We start from the raw sequence: 22547 nt of genomic DNA on the forward strand, positions 1-22547 counted from the left end.
TTTTCCAAACATAGCTATGCTTTCTTGTAATGCGATTACACATACGATTCATATTTATGTTCCAATCAATGAATGCATTTTTTTTTTTCAGGTAGAGGATATGACGGAAGTCTCATCAGGGGAGTGGGAAGGTTGTGGCAATGAAGAAATGGACGAAATTTTTGAGCCAAGGTTGAGTACCCGCCCACACTTTCCAAATCAATGTCAACTGGATGAGCTCATCAAGAACTTGGGCCTCACTAAGTCAGGAGCTGAGCTTTTAGCATCCTGACTGAGTTAATGGAATCTGTTGGGGGAGGACTGTAGATCAACAGTATCAGCGCGCGCGCGCACACACACACACACACACACACACACACACACACACACACACACACACACACACACTTGGAAGAAACTGGACGAAACAAGTGTCCAAAAAACATACACGAATTTAAGAGTAAACTAGACACTTTATAAAATGACAACCCGCAATCACATTTTCCCACCAACTCTAACGACTGGTCTAAAAACTGTTCTAAATTGTCACATGGTGTGGGTTTTGAACAGTTCCTGGTACGACGTTACAACGATTTTAACATACAATTCAAACCAATTAAACATAACACAATACACTACGAAAACAACTTTTGCACATTATTTCAGGTCTCACCGATGCAAGACTCAAAGCAGACGAGGTTAAAAAATAAACATATAAAAAAAAAACATATAACCAAGCAAATAACTTGTAAACAAATAACCAATTACACAAATAAACAAAACAAACATCAATGAAATTAAAAAATATAAAAAACAAATGTAACTCGAGGCCACAAAACCAGAATCCTCTCTTTTACTGAAAAAAAGAAAAAGATGACGAAAAAGTGTAGGTTAGAGAGAGAGAATAAAATATCTTCATTACAAGACTCAAATACTTTTTTATTTATAACACGGAGAGACCCCTGGAAAATTAGAGACCCTTTAGACTCAACAAGACTACTGGAAAGTCTCTCTTCCTTGCTTGGCACCTCCACCTCCCCCTCCCCCACTGTTAGCACTGCCACCACCACCTCGGCCTATGTGTGAGAACAAGCACCCAATAGGCTTTCAGTCAAAACACCCTCTCTCTGGGCTTGCCTTTTAAGGCGCGCATTTTCGCGCCCGCGTCATAACGCGCCTAAATTCGAAATAAGGGCCAAAAAACGAGCACCTATGAAAATTTGAAGTTCAAATTTTGGGTACCTCAATGACGACGTTTATCACAGAATGAAGCCGAGCATCGGTAAGTACTAAACAACAACGACAAGTGCATAAAAAGGCGGAAACAATTTACTATCTCCCACTTATCATTACGAAGACAGGTAGGTCTCCTGTAATACTCACATGTTAAAGAAAAAGACATCTCTATTTAGTGTGTCGTGATTCAATTCCAACAGTATGAAAAAAAAAACTGCTCGCCAGCAGTCACGGAGAAAATTAAGGCAAGTACTTTTTTGCTCGCCTGTTTTTAAGGACAGGGACTGCTCACTCGCCTCCCGAGATCAATCTGACATGGCAGACACGGGCCCAGAGGTTCTACGTGCCATCAATCCCTAATATATCGCCATTCGTAGTCCACTGCTGGATATAGGCCTCCCTCAAACACTTCTATATTATACAAAGCCAATCTCTAACACGTAACTCCAATCCGAAGGCGTCCTATAGACTGAGCCAATTCATGATGTTACTCCTGCAAACTTCTCTATCATTAAAAATACATATATCAATGAGTGTGTCACCAAAATCAACATCCCAGAAAACAAATTACCGAATTTTTCAGGGTTGTTACAAAATAAGGAATTGGTTCACAAGGTGTACGGAACATTGTGAAACCACAGTACGAGGCAAATTGAACCACTATTGCCTGACAGCCGTTGAGCGAAAGTTTACGGAAATCATCGGTCACGAGAGGACTGGTGTGAAATCGTACTAGTGAAATTGAGTACCACTTCAACCTTGAACACAATTAACCGTTCATTATATAAAAATAAATATACAGTATAGATATACTCGTACATATAAATAATAAAATAATAACCCAGATAAATAAAAATAAATAAACTAATAACAATACAAGAAAAGAATAATCAACTCCGGCAGAATTAAGAATAAACACACAAATTCTTACAGCCTGATGTATCGATAAGGTTTGTGTGTGTGTGTGTGTGTGTGTGTGTGTGTGTGTGTGTGTGTGTGTGTGTGTGTGTGTGTGTGTGTGTGTGTGTGTTTACCTAGTCATCCAGGAGGTGCCAAGATAAGAGGGAGGGAGGAGTGTAGAGGGGAAGGAATATGTAGGGAATGGAATGGGTGGGAGTAGTTTCTATGCCTTTTTCTTTTTGGTAACCCCCCCGTGTAAGAGGAAAACAAGCCTTTGGTTTATGCATGTATTTACCTAGTTGTATTTTGCGGGAAGGGGAGCTACGCTCGTGATGTCCCGCCTTTGCATCTCGCAGTGTCTAGTTTACTCTTAAACTCATGAATTGTTTTTGCGCACACTATTTTTTCGTTCAGTTTATTCCAAGTGTCTACAATTCTATGTGGAAAACTGTTTTTCTTCAGATCTCTTCTGTAGCTATGTTTTTTATTTTCTTTCCATGTCCTCTTGCGTTTCCCTTGTCCCAGTTTAACAAGTCCTCTCTATCGAGTATTTCTGTGCTTTTCATGATTCTGTAGATGGTCAGTAGGTCACCTCTCTCTCTTCTTTGCTCCAGAGTCGGTAACTCCAGTTTAGCCAATCTCTCCTCATATGACAAGTTTGCAAGTGTAGGTGCCATTTTTGTGGCTGCTCTCTGGATTCTTTCTATTTTCTTTATATTCTTTTTGGTACTGGGGGACCACAAAGTCGCCGCATATTCTAGTCTAGGCCTTATCAGTGTGACCAATATATTTTTAATAATTTCTTCGTCCAAATATATAAATGACACTTTTATTGATCTTAGCAAATTGTAGGATTCTCCAACAATTTTGTTTATCTGTTTATCATGGGACAAGTAGTTTGAGATAATTACACCTAAATCTTTTTCGGATCTCCTCTCCTTGGTTCCAATTTTATATTGTCCTGATATTCTATTTTTACTTTTTCCAAACTCCAATATGCTACACTTGTAAATATTGAAGTCCACTTCCCATCTTTGACTCCAGTTCCATACCTTATTCAGGTCTTCCTGCAGTGATTCGCAATCCTTTTCAGTTTTTACTTTACTTAATTAACAGTTTGGTGTCGTCTATAAAGAAGCTCATGTAACATTTCATATCACCTTCCATGCCATTCACATAAATAGTAAACATTATTGGAGCCAATACTGATCCTTGCGGTACCCCATTGATCACCTCTTTCCAACCTGAATAGTTTTCTCTGAGCACCAATCTCATCTTTCTACCAATCAGGAAACCCTCCATCCATTTTAGTAGGTTCCCTTGTATCCCTCCTACAGTATATGTTCCATTTTTTTAATCATTTTTGTGTGGTACTTTGTCAAAAGCTTTTTGTAAGTCCAGGAAGGCACAATCAGCCCATCCATTCCTTTCTTGCACTATGTCTATTAATCTTGAGTAGAAACATATTAAGTTTGTGGTACATGATCTTCCTTGTCTGAACCCAAATTGTCTTGGGTTTATTATATTATTGTCTTCCAGGTGTTTTACCCATCTATTCTTGATGATTTTCTCACAAATTTTGGCTATAGTGCTTGTTAGTGAGACTGGCCTGTAGTTAGTTGGTTCTTCCTTGTTTCCTCCTTTATATATTGGTACAATGTTAGCATTTTTCCAGTCTTTTGGTATTTTTCCTTCTTTAAGTGAGCAACTTATTATGTTATGTATTTTGTCCGTTAGTTCTTCTTTGCATTCTTTTAGAATCCAATTTGCAATTCCATCCGGGCCATGTGATTTCCTGACGTCAAGGTTTGATAGATGTTCCATTATTTCTATTTTTTTATTATTGTTATCTCGATCATGGTGGGGGGAGGGGGATCGCCTTTCATTTCCTTCATCCCAATATTGTGTTTTAGTGAAAATAGATTTGAAGTGATTATTCATGATTTCGGCAATTTCTAATTCTTCTGTGTATTCTATATTCCCTTGGCGAGGTTTCATCATTTCCTGTTTGTTTTTAAGTTTATCATTCACGTATCGATAGAATACCTTGGGTTGCTCTTTGCAATTATCTATAATGTCCATTTCATGGTTCCTTTTTTCCTCTTTTCGCACTTTTACATACTCATTTCTATAGTTTATATATACTTGCCATTTTCCAGTTTATTTTCTTATCTTTTCTCCATCTTTTCCAAGCTCTGTCCTTTCTATCTTTAGCCTCACTGCATCTTTTGTTGAACCAGCATTTAATGTACACTTTCTCTAGCTTCTGTCTTGGTACGTGTGTGTGTGTGTGTGTGTGTGTGTGTGTGTGTGTGTGTGTGTGTGTGTGTGTGTGTGTGTGTGTGTTTACCTAGTTGTATCTAACGGGAAGGGGAGCGCTCGTGGTGTCCCGTCTTTATATCTCGCAGTGTCTAATTTGCTCTTAAATCCGTGTATAGTTTTTGCGCACACTATTGTTTCGTCCAGTTTGTTCCCGACATCCACCACTCTGTGTGGAAAGCTGTTTTTTTTCAGGTCTCTTCTATAAGTGTCCTTTTTGAGTTTATTATCATGTCCCCTTGTATTTCTCTTATCCCAATTTAAGAAGTCTTCTCGATCAAAGGCTTCCACGCCTTTTATGATTCTATAGATGGTTAGCAAGTCCCTCTTCTTTGTTCCAGAGTCGGTAATTCCAGTTTTGAGAATCTCTCCTCATATGACAGTTATGAAAGTATTGGGGCCATCTTCGTAGTTGCTCTCTGGATTCTTTAAATTTTCTTTATATTCTTTTTGGTACTGAGTGACCATTGTGTCGCAGCATACTTACAGTCTAGGCCTTATCAGTGTGACTAGCATTTTCTTCACCATTTCTTCGTCCAAGTACGTAAAAACCACCTTTACTGATCTCAGCAAGTTGTAGGATTCTCCGACAATTTTGTTTATCTGTTTATCAGGGGACATGTCATTTGTGAAGATTACTCCCAGGTCTTTTTCAGATCCCACTTTCTTTACTTCCTTTGTACCTATTTATATTGTCCTGATATTCTATTTTTATACTTTTTCAAAATCCATTATGCATTTCTTGATGTTGAAGTCCATTTCCCACTTCTGACTCCATTTCCAAACCTTGTTCAGCTCTTTCTACAGCGATCCACAGTCAGTTTCAGTATTCACTTTCCTCAGCAATTTTGCGTCATCTGCAAAGCTCATGTAACATTTCACATCTGCGTCCATGTCATTCATATAAATAGCAAACATTATTGGAACTAATACTGATTCCTGTGGAACTCCACTAATCACCTCTTCCCAAGCGTGTGTGTGTTTCTGTTTAACTAATTGTAGTATACATGAAGAGAGCAACTCTCGTAGGAGCCTGTCTCTTACTCTCCAATTATCATACCTAACTTCAAATTCACGAACGCTTGCATGTGTGTGTGTGTGTGTGTGTGTGTGTGTGTGTGTGTGTGTGTGTGAGTGCGCGAGAGAGAGAGAGAGAGAGAGAGAGAGAGAGAGAGAGAGAGAGAGAGAGAGAGAGAGAGAGAGAGAGAGAGAGAGAGAGCGTGCCGTGCCCATATTGCATATTCTCTTTGCAATATCATCACCACCTAACTTACCACGATTCCTTCTGATATACATAAGCCCCTTCCCCTCTCTCACTATTCAACGAAGAGCTGCCAAGTAACCATTACATTCCGTTTTCTTCTCAAGCATTACCTTTGAGCGCCCGACCCACTTTTCTCCGTATTCTGTTCAAAGACTCAGGTCTCCTTTTTCACACGCTTCCACAGTTCTTTTACACAACTGCCTAAGTGAGTTGGCGAGGTGTGATGGCGGTGGGCGTTTGACCAATCCACTCATTCTCTATCATTTATCTGATTTAACTCTATCTTTAATTAACACTGCACTATTCAGGGCACATTTCCCGCGCTGTTTATAAACCATTTTCTTATCAATTTTTACTCATTCCCCTACGTCATCTTTCCCACCAAATAATTTTCTAAGTATACCCCACACCTCCTTTCCCACCCAATCACGTCTCTCATCACCCGCCCACGACCCCTTTCCCGTCCAATATAATTTTCCACTGACTTCCTAACACCTTTCTCATCCAACAACATTTCTCCCTCATTCTACCAAATACATCTCCCACTCAAGATCCCACCTGTTCCCCAACACGACATAAATCCTCCGACTCCCACATCTCCTTTTCATCCATACCCCCACTACATTCATTCCTCACCCCCTAAATTCCCCCATGACATTCCTTCCACCCTCGTTCTATCTCTCTTTCTACCAACGCTGCATCACCCCTATTTTCTCTATCCTACTCACCCAACCACATTCTATTCTCACTCTCACATCCTCTTTGCCAGCCAATCCCATTCCCCGCTCATCCACCCACATCCGCCACTCTTTCATTCATTCCCCACCTAACACACACACACACACAATTCCCCATGGCATTCCTTCCCAAAGGCGCATCAACCGCCCCCACCCCGGCCCGTCACAGCCGGAGCATGCGGGCCGGACCCTTGGCACTGACCATGGTGTCGGACATTGCGTCACAGTGATGTCATAATGGGCGTCTCCCAATATCCTCTGGCTCAATGGCGCCTTAGCCATGATCCAAGTCCAGGGGCTGGCCTTCTTAGGACTTCAGGACTTTTAAGACTTGTCGTGATGCCTGGTTTGTCCCAAGACGCAGACCTTGCCACTTTGGGGAAACACTTCGTCACATCAACTAACTTTAGACAAAGTGTTTTCTTTATCACGTGAGCATGCTTTTCTGTGTGTGTGTGTGTGTGTGTGTGTGTGTGTGTGTGTGTGTGTGTGTGTGTGTGTGTGTGTGCGCACGCGCGTTTACCTAACTGGAATTACTTTATTGTAATACAGAACAACCACGCTTGTAGTACCCAGTCTCTTTTCTCCATCAAATTTAGCTTTGAATTCACTTAAAGTTTTAGACTGGTTTATGTATTTTTTCATAGTTCATGACTTACCGCGCCTGTAAGGAAAATAGCTTGTTTTTCAATTTGTTCTCATGACTTCGTGATACCCTCCGGTAAGCCATATCTTCCTTTGTCCATTCCTGTCACTGACCTGAGCGCCTAAAAACATGTCACCACATTTTCTTCCTTCTTTTGATGACGGCAGATCTTTCCTCATAGGATTTGTTTGGGGGTCAATTTGGCTGCCACTCGTTTTACTTTCTCAATCCTACCTCCTTTTTTCAGACCACACCACAGCTGCATGCATATCGTAGTATTCTTTGCCCATTTCTAATACTTCGCACATCTTGCCGATGAAACATCTTCTACACCTGGCTAAGTCACATATAAAAAAATCGCATTATCTTCTAGTCTTATGATCTCTGTATCACCTGCACATAGATTAGTGTAGCTTGTCCTTCCTTACTTTATATAAAAAATGGGTATTAATATGATTTTTTTTTTTTTTTTTTTTTTTTTTTTTTCATCCGACCTAGATATGGATCAAAAGGTCTCCTGTCGGCATGCTTTGCCTTTGTAATCCTTTGTAATCCTTTGTAACAGAAATGACCCTTGCGGGACTCCACAAGCAACTTTCTTCCATTATAACATTATACCCTTTACTACTGTCCCAAGTCTTTCAGGAAGTCCCTCACCAATTCAGAGAAATTTCCTTCAAATCTAATTTTGTGAAGCACTTTCTCAAGGGTGTTCTCAAGTTCCAAGTACACATAATCCACCCCACCCCCTTCTCTCTCTCTTGCAGCACATCAAACTCTCTTGAGCAAAAGCTTGACTGGTACGATCCCCATGATCTCTCAATTCTGAAAATGAGTTTTGTCCAAAACATTTTCATTTCAAGGTTTTATGCTATATAACTTATAAATTATATTATACATACATACATACATATATATATATATATGAAAAAGGTGGAAAAAGAGTCTCACGGGTCTCGTTCCGAGTTTATTCCTGACCGGTTTCGCCTGTAGCTTCTTCAGAGGAATGATTCCGTGACTCTTTTTCCACCTTTTTCAACTTGTCACAATGTCTCAACATATATATATATATATATATATATATACATATATAAAACAGTTATATCTAAAGGTATTTCACCCACCTGCTTTTCACAACCTTCTCACACAATGTAACAAATATGCTGTGTCATTTCAGGAGTTTCTTGTTACTACTTTATGAATTGGTACTAAATTAGCCCTCTTCTAACCCTAAGGCACTATTCCCTCTTCTAATTCGTGTATGTTAACATAGTTGAAATATATAGGATAATTCAACTATGCTCAAATCGCTTGTTTGTGTGTGTGTATTTACCTAGTTGTATCTTACAGAAAGAGGAACTATGCTCGTTGTGTCCCGTCTTTGTATTTCGCAGTGTCCAGCTTGCTCTTAAATTCGTGTATGGTTTTTGCACACACTATTGTTTTGTCCAGTTTGTTCCAGATGTCCACCACTCTGTGTGGAAAACTGTTCGGTTTTTTTTCAGGTCTCTTCTATAACTATCCTTTTAGAGTATTTTCATGCCCTCTTGTATTTTTCTTATTCCAATTTAGTTAGTCCTCTCTATCAAGGACTTCCATACCTTTCAAGATTCTGTAGATGGTCAGTAGGTCGCCTCTTTCTCTTTAGTGTTCCAAAGTCGGTATTTTCAATTTAGCCAGTCTCTTCTCATATGACAAGTTTGAAAGTGCTGGGGCCATTTTCATGTGTGTGTGTGTGTGTGTGTGTGTGTGTGTGTGTGTGTGTGTGTGTGTGAGAGAGAGAGAGAGAGAGAGAGAGAGAGAGAGAGAGAGAGAGAGATTCTTGCTGAATATTTTGCTATTTGCAGCCTGGGGCATGGCACGACCCTCTTCCAACTAGCTCCTGACACCTGGATAACAAGTGAGGGAAGGTAGAGTGAGTGAGAATGTGAGATTGTGTGTGTGTGTGTGTGTGTGTGTGTGTGTGTGTGTGTGTGTGTGTGTGTGAGAGAGAGAGAGAGAGAGAGAGAGGGAGAGAGAGAGAGAGAAAGGGAGAGAGAGAGGGAGGGGAGAGGGGGTGGGGAGAGAGAGGGGGAAGGGGAGAGAGAGAGGGGGAGAGAGAGGGAGAGAGAGAGAGAGAGAGAGAGAGAGAGAGAGAGAGAGAGAGAGAGAGAGAGAGAGAGAGAGAGAAAGCATTCCTTCAGATGCGCCGTCAGGGATGTGGAGAACCTCATTTGCGAAGGATGAGGACCTCAGAGTAGGTCACCCGGTCAATGCACTACGGTGTAGCTGCCGTCATCGTCAAGATGTGCTTCACACGTGCACACACACACACACGATATAGACTAGGCTGGAACTGTACATGAATTAGAGGCTTAGCAGGATACATTAGAATGTACAAGACGCGACCCAAATAGCTTTGGGTAAACACAATTACGTAAACACACACACACACACACACACACACACACACACACACACACACACACACACACACACACACACAGTGAACGGGGGTACTCAATGCATAAGCCTTTTGCAGCCCATACTTCATGGAGATTTTAGGGGCACTCCTACTAATCAGAGTCACGCAGCATTCTTTTATTAGACAATTTTCTCCATTCAATAAAAATAAATCTTCGACGCCCACAAAGATGGAAATACTGGTCGACGAGATTACAATATAAACACAATTTTTGTCCGTAGAGAGTAAGCCATGATGTTGCTAGAGGAATAAAGATCGCCTGGAGCTAACCAGAATAGAAATAGCCTCCTCCTTTTAAGGAATCTATCCAGCCAAGGCACCTTTCACCCATCCCGCTTCCATTTGTGTCCCTTTCATCTCCTCTCCCGCCGTCCACAAGATGAAAACGCATACATCCCGAGACTTTCTGTATTTGCAAAACAATAACAACAAATATACAGTATACTAGCTATACTGAGTCTTGCTGAACAAAGGCATCTTTCATAGTATTCCATAACTCACACGACTGCGCCAACCTCTCCCACGTCACTCCTGCCAACTTCTCTACCTCGTCTCTCCACCCTCTGTGTGGTCCCTCTTGCACGTTCACCATTTTGCGGAGTAACACTCAGTAACACACTTTGCTCCATCGCTCATCAGTTGTTCGCTCTAACTTACCTGCCAATTAGATTTCCTTTTTTTTACCGCCTCCGCAATATATTTCACTAAAGTCTACTCTCTCACCCAACTTGCTCTCTTTCGGTGAGGGACATGCAGAGATATATAAACAAGTAACATCTCAAAGTAGGTTTGAAAATGAACAAGAGTAACCAAAATAATGTTCACAACGAAAGTTGAAAGTAAAGAGATTATAATCGACAGCGAGAGTCTTGAAGAAGTTGAAGAGTTATCTAAGCCACATGATGAGTGACTGAAGATCATGATAATAACATAAAATGCATATAACAACTGGTTACAAAAAATATGTATAAGAAGATCAAGAAAAGCTCTCTACCTTTATGTTTGGAACGGACAATGTACTGTTAACAATAATCTACGGGTGTGAGATATGGAAACTGACGAAAGCGGTGGAGACAAAGCTGAGGAGTGCACACAGAAGAATGGAGATCAAGGGTGGGAATAATGCCGAGACTGATGTGTGTGTGCGTGTGTGTGTGTGTGTGTGTGTGTGTGTGTGTGTGTGTACAAGTGTACATATATATATATATATATATATATATATATATATACAGATACACACACACACATATATATATATATATATATATATATATATATATATATATATATATATAAATACACACACGCATACACACACACATACACACACACACACACACACACACACACACATATATATATATATATATATATATATATATATATATATATATATATACCCATCTTTGTCCCTTTTATCCTATATTGCTCTGTTCAATGTCAACATTGTTGCTCTATTTTGTGTACAATTTTAAATCCAGTCTGTTAGGTAAGTTGTACTCCCCCCACCCCCCCCCCTCGTCTTCTCCTGGTCTCGTCTCACGACCTTTGACCCCCGAGGGTCCAAGGGAAGCGCTCGCGCGCCCGACCACGTGAGTCGCACAATACTTCTCTGAGGAATCGCACGTGCAGTTCACTAGCCTTAGAACGGACCTCGATAACTCACCTGCATCTCGGCCGGCTGCGTCGGGACGGGCAACAATTCTTTGAGGAGCGCACGTGCAGTACCAAGCCATATATTACTTCTTGGTGAGATCAGCGGGTCGAGAACGTTTTGCGTCCGACTTCCCAGACCTCGACACTTTGACCTCGCGCTAATCAAGAGCACGGTTACCTGACCCGGGTTTACAAGCTGGACGAAATCACCGAAGATTCAGATCGCCTCGGAGCATCACGCTGCGAGCCTAGCTCGCTGCCTCCGTCGCTTTCTCGCCTATCCCCTCCCACGCTAGCAGATAGTTTCGGAGCATCACGCTGCGAGCCTAGCTCGCTGCCTCCGTCGCCATCTCGCCTCCCACTCTGTCCCCCTAGCAGATCGCCCAGGAGCATCACGCCGCGCCGCGAGCCTAGCTCGCTGCCCCCGCCACAGCCCCCCCCCCCTTTTTCCCGCAAGCAGACCGCCTTTGGACACAATTGAAAGGCACAGTCGTCACCTCCCCCGCGCTAACAGCAAGCTATATTACAATTGGCGCCCAATTTAATTCCTTAAAAAAAATCACTACCCGCGTTTGCATTCCAGCCAGTCCTAAAATTTGGCGCCCAACTTGGGGCCAGGACTACTACCTGACACAGTCCAACCCACTTTTCTCCGAACAAATTTAAGACCTGAGTTCACACTTCGCCCGTTCCTTTGTGTACTGTCATGCGAGTGAGTGGGTGTGTAGCTAGGGGTAAAGAAATCAGGAGGAAATGTCTCATTCATGACCTAATTACCGCAAGATGGGGGACGGAAAGTTAGGGATGGAGTGGAGGTAAAGGGTGAAGGGTCAAGGTAGGGAGAATGGATCCCCCCTCCTCTGCTTGTTAGGTGCGGCCTGGCGCGAGTATATGACGAAATACCCAACTGGTTAAATGTATTACGGAGTGTTTTGTCAAAATACACTATTCAACCAGTTTGCAAACAAAAAAAAAAACAGCCGTTTGTATATTCACCCTGCATCTATAGCGGTTTAGGCAGTAAGGAGTGGAAGGATTGGGTACAGTGGGTGGGAAAGGGGTGGAAACGCTCCTCTCCCACACCTAACAAAGTCTAATTAACAACAAATACACACAACAAAAGTTTCGGTGAAATTGAGACCAAGCGCTGTGCCATGTAAGCTGATGTCGGGGATGTACAGGACTAGTTTCAGACGAGTCCTTTTGGCATGGTTGGTAGCGTCCGAACCCCACATGCTACTTGCCTCACGGCCTTGGGTTCGAAACAAGTAGGCAGAGCTGTTAAATCAACTGTCGTAACTTCACAGACACAGCATTCAATGGGCGTGGCTGGTTGTGGTTTCTGGCGTGAAAGGGTTCGGTTCATCCATAGAATACTCCAAAAGAACCGCTGTGTCACAAACACATATTCATGTAGGTTCCCTGTGGTGCCAAGCAGTGCCTACGTGTGTGTGTGGGGGGGGGGTGCCTGGAGCTGGGACTAATGCCAAGGTGTTAAAGGTAGAGAGGAAGGTGGCAGCAGAGGGACACGTGTGGCGGAAGAGATGGGAAAAGGAAGAGTAGGAGGAGGAAGAGGAGGAGAAAGGAGGTAAAACAATACGAGTATTTGATATATTGTTGAAATGTTATTACGGAAGTCTAGAATACTGAGCGGTCTTCTAACTAGTACCGTAGCGAATTGTAGCTTCTTTATACCACAAATATATAAAATGGGAACCATATATGTCCCTCCTAACACTTGGCAAAACTGCAAACTTTACCATGCCTTGATACAAATAATAATAAAATAAAAAGTAATACGAAAATTAAATAAAAATCTGACAACAAACCAGCTCTTCTGAAACACGAAGATGAAAACTTTCCCCAAATCAAAACAAGCTGGGCATACCGGCTCTCCAGACCCCCCCCGAGACCTTCGACAGCAGCAGCAACAACAGGTAACCCTCGTGACATTCTCCTCCTCGTGCAAGTCTGATATTGGCAGGATTTTGCTGGCAACAGCCAGCTGCCCGAACGGCCGTGGCCACAATAACCTTGGCGGCACTTCAACCTACTGCAGTTCTCGGCACATGCACCTCGCACAAGCAAACGCGCATACAACACATACATATGCACTCCAGCACGCAAACATATGCATAAACGCACATATTCACACACGTACATACATACCACAAAAGCACACACACTCAGCACGCGAACATATACTGTACCACACAAGCGCACACTCAAACACGCACACGCACGCAGACACACACCGCAAAAGTATACATACTCTAGCACGTACACGCGCGCGCGCTCACACACACACATACACACACACACACACACCACATAAGCACACAAACTCAACCACGTGAAGGTATATATACTACACCACAGAAGCTCCCATCCATGAGCGTGCAGACAAACATACATTCACACAACCACACACATACCACATGCACATGTACACCTACAGGCACCCACGCATACACATAAAACACATTTATACATACACATGCTCACCTTCATTCACACACACACACACACACACACACACACACACACACACACACACACTCAAAATGGGATGACGTAATAAGCGGTGTTCCACAAGGAACAGTTCTAGCCCCAATAATGTTTGCTATATATATTAATGATATGGATGAAGAAATTGAAAGTTATATGAGCTTCTTTGCAGATGATGCAAAACTATTAAAAAAAGTGAACACGGAAGAAGATTGTGAGTCACTACAGAGTGATCTAAATAAAGTATGGGAATGGAGTAGGAAGTGGGAGATGGAGTTCAACACTAAAAAGTGTAGTATAATGGAATTTGGAAAAAGAAAAAAAAAGAATAATAGGATCATATAAATTGGGAGAAGAAGGAATAAAAAAAGTAGAAAATGAGAAGGACCTGGGAGTCATTGTTATGAATAATATGTCACCTGAGAAACATATAAATAAGATTTTTGGAGAAACTTATAATTTAATAAGAAAAATCAAAGTGGCATTTACATACCTGGATGAAGAAATGGTGAAGAAAATTGTAATCACTCTGATAAGACCAAGATTGGAATATGCAGCAACGATGTGGTCACCAAGTACAAAAAAAAATGTATAAAAAAAACTTGAAAGAACAAGCCCCTGGCTTCGCCAGCACGGCTGTGCCGGGGGGCTTGGCCTGCGGCGCACCTCGCTTCGCTCGCGGAGGGCTACGCCCCACCTTCAAACAAAGGCTATAAAATAAACAACTGTAAATTATTCACCTCTTTTATTTTCGTCGTTTTTGTTTTTTAGAATATTTTTATTTAGACTTACGCCCACGTGTTTTAGTCTATATTTTGGTGGAGTCCCGTAGATCCGCTCGAGTCCTCAAGATCCGCTCGAGTCCCAAAGATCCGCTCGAGCCCTCAAGATCCGCTCGAGTCCCAAAGATCCGCACAAGTCCTCTAGATCCGCTCGAGTCCCAAAGATCCGCTCGAGTCCTCTAGATCCGCTCGAGTCTCAAAGATCCGCTCGAGTCCTCTAGATCCACTCGAGTCCCGCGACCGCGTATATGCGATTTATACCCTTACAGGGATGGCCCGTGTCACGGGGTCCGTCATTGTAATCTTTTTGCCGGATCCCCGTTCAAATCGGTTAGGGACGTCGTGACATTGAAACATTTTGGAGAATTTTATTTTTTCGTCCCGCTCTCAGCCAATCAGCCGTCTCCGTTGCCGTGACGTCACCGCTCTCGGCCAATAAGTTGTCTCCGTTGCCGTGACGTCATCACTCTCTCAGCCAATCAGCGAGTTGAAACTCACCCAGGAATTTGCAAAGAATATTTTTAGGACAAAGTGTCACCGTAATACCACCTTTCCCCGACGTCCACAAAAATGGCGGTTTCTTCGTTTCATTACTGCTGAAGTTTCAGGCATCTTTCACAGGTTGAATGTACACGTGCCCTTGATATCACGTCGGGCCCTGCCAAAAAAATCGAATAGACCTTTACTCTCGGACAGGGGTCAGCGTGTCCGCATTCTGCCGGGTTCTGACGGATTGGGAAAACCGATCGGGTCACAGATTTTTAGTAATAGAGAAGATACAAAGAGCAATTACAAAATTGGCACCAACACTCTCAAAACTATCATATGAAGGACTAGCAAAACTGGAACTACAGACACTAGAGCAAAGAAGAGAGAGAGGAAAGTTGATAGCTATTTACAGAATCATGAAAGGCATAGAAATTATTGATAGAGAGAATCTGATAAAATGGGATGATAGAAATACAAGAGGGCACGGAAAGAAAATCAAGAAAGACAGCTATAGAAGAGATCTGAAAAAGAACAGCTTTCCTCACAGAGTAATAGACAGTTGGAACAAGTTAGATGAGAAAGTGGTGTGTGCAAAAACAATACATGAATTTAAAAATAGTTTAGATAAAATGAGATATGAAGACGGGACACCACGAGCATAGCTCCCCTTCCCGTAAAATACAACTAGGTAAATACACACACACACACGAACAAACCCATAAAAGCACCGCTAAGCCCAGCGAGCGGGTTGAGGGCAACATGGGCCGACGACCCCCACCTCCTACACCCAAGGGAAGTGGACGACCCGTCCTCCCCTTGACTAGAAGAGAACGGGTATCATCACATCAGGCCTACTGGACGTCAAAAAAGAAGTGACCCTGCTTGACCTTTCTCCCTACCACGCATCACACCCCTCCCGTAGCGGGTGGCACCTTTTCCTTTCCTAATTTTCTCTGCCGCCAGGTGATTTTATTCACCTACTTGGAGCCCCCTGGAAGGGCATGATGATGAAACCCGTCAAATGTCGCCGACAACTCTCTTACTGTCGGGTCAATTTATATTTTTATGTTGTCATGGAACAACAATCAAAATTTCAATTATTTTGTCGTGTTATTTTATTTTGCAATCATAAAAAATATATGTTATTTTAATACAATATAACTGGTGAATGGCCTCACACCTAGTCTTATTAATTAATCAATTTCTTATGAAACTGGGATTTTGTCCACTTTGTGGTAAGTGCCTGGGATTTTGTCCTGTTGCCTCACTTGGAGCATGAAACGCAGAGCAGCAGGAATACAATCATTTGTGTAGTTTAACTGCGCGCTGGTGGCCTAATCGGGAGTGTGCTGCTCTCGCATTCGATTAGCTGTGGATTCAAATCACCCACCCCTCTTCTCCTATTTCCAGCAGGCAGTGACTGTTACCTGCCTGGTCTGCCATTCGCTTAGTTGTGGGTTCGAATCGCGTACTCCACTCAGATTCCCAACAGTGACTTACCTGTTCCAAGTCCCCAAAGCACGTAATTAGGGCAAAAATGACGGCTTCAGCCGCAGCTACTTAGCGCCTCCTGTCGTAGGCTTATTACATTACCTTCTATGACCGGATATTCATGTATTATCATATCTGAGCTGCGTGATTACACCAGGAAACGCTTAGCTGTGACTGAAGAAGTCACTTCAGGGCAACTCAAGGGAGAATTTTTTCGCAGGAAAGTTACGGGGAACTAGGTTGAGAAAATGTCCTACAGGGAAGGAAATAAGGTGCCAGGCCGTTTGGACTATGGGCCAGCAACTTAGGACGTTTGGGCAACTGGGGCGATCTTAGGTGGACATTTGGGGCCAAGCAATAAAATACTGTAATATATATATATATATATATATATATATATATATATATATATTATATATATATATATATATATATATATATATATATGTTAGGTTCAGTTGGGTTACGTTCGTTATAAAGAGGAAAATGACATTTTCAATTTCTGTTCCGTGGCCCAAATGTCTGTGTCTCAAACGGGTTGCTGGCCCATGGCCCAAACGCCCTAGATTCAGAAAACAAAGACGTGGAAAGGCCTTTGTCGGGAGAGTAATCCACTGTACGACTAGTCCCGACTTACGCCAATTTCGACCCCTGGAAACAACATATGCCAAATGGTGTCGACTTCGTAAAGGCTCTTGCAGAGTACCGGGTTTTATCCATCCCCGTCCGTTTTGCCATACCTGTTTGCATAGTCTTTCATAGTCCTACCTAAACCAACCTAACCGTCCCAAAATATTCGTTTTCCTGTAACTTTTCCTTCATAAAATTACATTTTATACATCAGTTTTTGTTGTTGTTATGTTGTTCATTACATTTACTTGTTAATTTTGTTTATTCTCGTATGTTCTGTTAATCTTTGGAGGAGGCTACAAAGACCACAAGGCCGACACGGTATGCTTTCATTTGGGCGCTTCTCAAAAAGATGTTTTCTATATGTATGCTTCCAAACCTAACCCTTAGCAATCATATTTGTTTTTAACACTTTTTTAATTTGAGATAACTCCACCTACGCTAGGCACCATGCCCATTACCATCTATCATTTGCATCCAGGGCAACCCAGACACCAGACCCGGTGAGAACCGATCACTTGTGCCTCTACTGTGATAAGAGGAAAATATCTTAAGAATGAGTAATTCCATTTTCTTCCTTTCTTTTCCTTATATTCCTGTCTACGTTCTAGGCATGTGGGTTGACTCACACCACCTTATAGTGCTTGCACTCTTCCCAGATACCTAGTTTTAATAATAATAATAATAATAATAAAAAACAATAATAATAATAATAATAATAAAAAACAATAATAAAAATAATAACTGTCATGTGCTGAATGACATTTCACATATAACAACACCACCGTGTTATTTTACGACGTGTTATTATGTTACAAAGCCAAGTTTGTGTTATAAATGATTCGTGCAAGCAAGACAGAGCTTTTAAAGGAAAAGTGTAAAGGAGGAAAATGTCAATGAAGCAAAGGGAAACTCTAGTCAGGAAAGGGTGTGGCCGACCACCACCACCGACACCCTCCCCTGCCTGCACCTACGCACCACCTGACCTTGGAACAGAGCACATATACTCCCCCTACATTACTACAACCTTGCTTCGCTCAACTATACTATTATAGGCCATCACTGACCCCACTCCCTCTCTTTGTTCCCGTTTACCAGCTATCTCCAACCTGCCCCTTACTCTTCCTATGCCCAACGTCAGGGTCCCCATCCCATCTGCGGTTAGGCAGGGCACCAATCGACGTCGCACAGCATAACGATCCAGATTTCTTTTGGAGATTATCACCTCCTTTTGTTTGATAGACAGTAACAGCAGCAGCACGCAGTCGCACACCATACCACACACAGATCGATGAGTCTAATATCTTGAAGAGATGAACATTGTGATAGTCAATTTGGCTTCGAATCTGGAAGGTTATGTGTGACAAACCTTTTACAGAGTAATCACCAAGCTATCAAGTCGCTCTCTTAAGGATTACTTTAGTAATGTTTCCCTAAATTGCGAGAATGTCGAAACAAAAATGTAAGGTATTTTTCAAATCTGAGGCATGAAAAAATTCTGAATATTTTCAATTAATAAATTTTATTACAAAATATTATTCATGCGTTAAGTATTACAACTGTTCACACCTTTATTACAAAAGAAAATTACATTATTTCCTAGAAAATATATGAGAGCAGAGGAGATAATCGAAGATTTCTGACTTGGGAGTACACTTCACTTGAAGAATGCCCACAGCCAGGGGCCACGAACCAATCGGCAAGTAGCTGATGTAAGATGATCTGAAGATTCCTTTCAGCTAGGGGCGTCGACCAAGATCGGCAAGGGGCCGATATAGGATTGGAGTCCGAAGATTTCTTTCAGCTAGGTGTGCGTTGATCAAGATCGGCAAGGAGCAGATATAGGATGGAAGTCCAAAGATTCGTTTCAGCTAGGGGCGCTGACCTGGATAAGCAAGGAGCCGATATACTTAGGATGGGAGTCTGAAAGTTTCTTGCCGGTAGGGGCGTCGACCAAGATCGGCTAAGAGCCAATATAGACGGTAACACGTCTGTTTCTCGAGAAACTATTTATCTACTTTCTTGCGCACTCTTCGGTGTTTGTTCATACAATGCTGACCATGTGACGTCACGAAAGTACCTTGTTCACTCTTTCTTTTTCATCTCTTACTCTTATAGTCCTATTTGGATTATGCTTCCCTTCCATTCCTAATATAATTATAGATTTCTTTATATCTGCTAAGCCTCTTACTATATTCTCCTTCTCTCCCATCACTTTAATAACTGTGTCCTTAGTGTGTTCCTTCGCCTTTTGTTTCACTATATCTCTAAATTTAATTTTGCTATTCTCCTGAACCTTTTTCCAACCACTTACCCCTTGTGTTATGGACTCTTTATTCTCTTTAATATTCCTCTTTAATTCCTCATTCTCACCCTTTACTTCTTTTGTCTTTTTAATTCTTCTATTTCTTTATTTAGGTTTTGGTTCTCCTTTATTTCTTCCAATTTATCAACTCTGTGTAATCAGTTCGAATTGGCTAAACCTAAACTCACATGATTCCTTAATTTTTGTTAGTTTTTCCTCTAGACTTGCTAATCGGGGGAGGCTGTCATCTCCTCCCTTATTAAATCCATAGAAATAATTACCTCCACTTTCTATTGCGCTGCTCTTATCTATATTTCTAATTTTAATGCCTTTACTGATTTGTTGACTTCACTTGTGTCGTCTGCACATCTCTTGTTTACATTCCTTCTGACGTCAGGGGCCCATTCGTCCCCTTCCTCATTTTCATCCATTTTCCTCAATAATCCATCCTCTTCTTCTTCTTCACCTTCCCACTACACCGCGAGCTTTCTTCTTCTCTACTAATACAACACAGATACTCTCTCGTGGTTGAAATCCACGAAAATGCGTTTTTTTCGGAGTTCCAATCTTCACCGTCAATTCGACGATCGTGTGTGTGTGTGTGTGTGTGTGTGAGAGAGAGAGGGGGGGGGTGGAACTCCAAGGGAAAGAATAAGGAGGTAATTGACACAAGAGCCTGAGGAAGTCAAGGAATGATAACGTCGTGACATGGTGGTATAAAAGTGAGCTATGGGCGTGGGTCCGAGAAAGAGGAAGAGGACCAGAAGAAAGAGGACTTGTAGGAGGAGGAGGAGGAACACGAGACTACGATTGGATAGGCAGACAGCGAACATACATACTTCATCTCTTCATCGTGAACCCATGAGACTCAGGCGTGTTCACACAGATCCCAAATCTCAGTGGCAACATCACCCAAGAAGAGGTCACAACGTCCCATCCCTGACACCCTCGACCCCGGCAGCACTCACGTCAAAAATGACACTATTCACTGGTTTGCCTCACTTTTGACGTGAGTGCACCCCGGCACCCATGGCGGTGTTCAACTCCCGGCACATATTCTTGACTGCAATCACAACCAAAATGAGTCAGATGCGAGGAAAAATAATAAACTATTAACAATCACACCAGTGTGCGTCAGAGCCTGCGCGAGCAACGAAGAAGCGAATAACTCGCAATGACTCCTATTCAGACCAAAAGACTGCCGAAAAGCGCTTCCCTCAGCTGAATAAAATGGTCTGGCGGCAGTGAGGATAAAGCAACGAAACGAATTTACGAATCCTCAATACTTCAACCTGTATACTACGGTGGTGGTCGTTACCCTTAGCTGGATAAAAACAGTATGGCGACAAAGTTAAAACATAACACACGGGTTGATCGAAAGAAATTATTAACCCTTTATGAATAAAAATAAAAAAATGCCACTCGGCAGCTAGAAGATACCAGCACACTCACAGAGCGCACAGAAAGGATTAATCGAGATATTTTCGCTAAATTTAACAGCTGGTAAATACCAACAAACCCCGAAATGATACGCTAACTTTACCCCCTTCCGTTGCGGATAATTTTTCAACTGAATAATATCGACTGGCGGTAGCTACGATACACGTTAGTGTTAAACGAAGTGGAATGGTAATTATATAAAAAAGAACACCAAGTCAACCTAACGCACTTTCAACTAGTAATTCAATCCACGCCCAAGTTCATCTCTACAACGTCTTCAGGGATCACTCGTTGTAATCTCTTATGCCTTTCACACACACACACACACACACACACACACACACACACACACACACACACACACACACACACACACATATTAGATCGGTCATACGAGCTCTAAGCTCTCTTCCGGGAGGGAAATAGCTGTCGATCACGAGTCCAACACGTGATCCAAAGACCAAGGTGAATCACACACACACACACATAGTGATGCGACTCGGTGGCGCGGTTGGTAAGTCCACGACTGTCACTACGGCGGTCCGGGTTCGAATCCTGCCCAGGGCTGAAATAATTTCAGTATCGCTTCAGTCGTTACTCCAACTCTCGTGGGCGGGGAGTTGGGTGTGTGTGTGCGTGTAAGGTCACAGCATTACCCATAGATCGGTCATACGAGCTCTGAGCTCTCTTCCGGGAGGGAAATAGCTATCGATCACGAGCCCAACACGTGATCCAAAGACCATGGTGAATCACACACACAAAAGCAGGAGAAATATTGTGCAGTAGAGGCAATGTTTCCTATAGACTACGGGTATTTATTTTCCCAAAACGAGTTTCCTCTGCTATTTTCTAAAACATGCTTTGTTTTGTTTCTTGACTGTGCTAACAGTTTAGAACCTTGCGATATGCAGAAGAGCACTTAATAAACACATACAAGCACACTGGTACACACATGTATTCATACCGGATATCTATATCAGCACATACACATAAAATAAAAAATATATATATAAGAATACTTAAAATGTCCACATAGCACCACTCTGTAAAAAAGAGAAAGCACGTCCCAAAGAAATTTGTCATAACAGTTGTGGAACATATGTTGTTTGAAGATTGCCACGATGGAAATCTACAGTTTTGTAGGGGGAGGGGGAGACTAGGGGCAATACCCACCCAACCTGATCTATTATTATAAATTGTTATTCCTGAGTTCTTCTAAAGTTTCATCTTATCTTCGTGTGGTATTACCTATGCATATACCCCATAAAACGTGACTAGCCAACTTTCAATGGCACTCTCAGACGAGATCCATCACCCACTCAACCCCTGATATATAGAAACTTATTTCCATCACTGCCAACCAAATAAAAACATAATTTTGACTAATGGAAGTCGAGACGGAATCCCACGAGCGTAGCTATAACCCTATATATACATGAAACAAAGTAGAAAAAGACATATATAATAGAACACCCTACACACGGGTGACTATATATGCTGCAATCAACAATGACTGCAGTTTGGATTGTACATCCTCTGACAAACTCTATTCCTTTAACAAAAACAACAACAGCTACAGTGCAGACAAGAAACCAGCTAAAAGAAATAACCAAACAATACGAATGACAAATGGATCCCTATATAAGCTACAACCAACAACGAATGCAGTTCTGTTTGCATGCCATCTAGAAACTCCTCCTT

At 42.0% G+C, this 22547-nt stretch overlaps 1 protein-coding gene across 11 annotated transcripts in view; it reads right to left on the minus strand.

The window, feature by feature from the left end:
• Window positions 1–22547, minus strand: part of Fit1 (Fermitin 1) — a 262377-nt gene that overhangs the window by 212003 nt on the left and 27827 nt on the right. The window contains exon 1 of one of the 11 annotated variants that reach the window (XM_076180067.1): window positions 11212–11296. The exons of the other annotated variants lie outside the window; for them this stretch is intronic. Coding sequence (XP_076036182.1) covers window positions 11212–11281 — 70 coding nt within the window. The 5' untranslated portion in view covers window positions 11282–11296. Of the gene's footprint in view, window positions 1–11211; window positions 11297–22547 lie in introns of those variants that run through there. 11 annotated transcript variants of the gene reach the window in all.

The sequence above is a fragment of the Oratosquilla oratoria genome, chromosome 43 (genome assembly GCF_046742065.1).
Source record: "Oratosquilla oratoria isolate Oo_2021 chromosome 43, ASM4674206v1, whole genome shotgun sequence".
NCBI lineage: Eukaryota > Metazoa > Arthropoda > Malacostraca > Stomatopoda > Squillidae > Oratosquilla > Oratosquilla oratoria.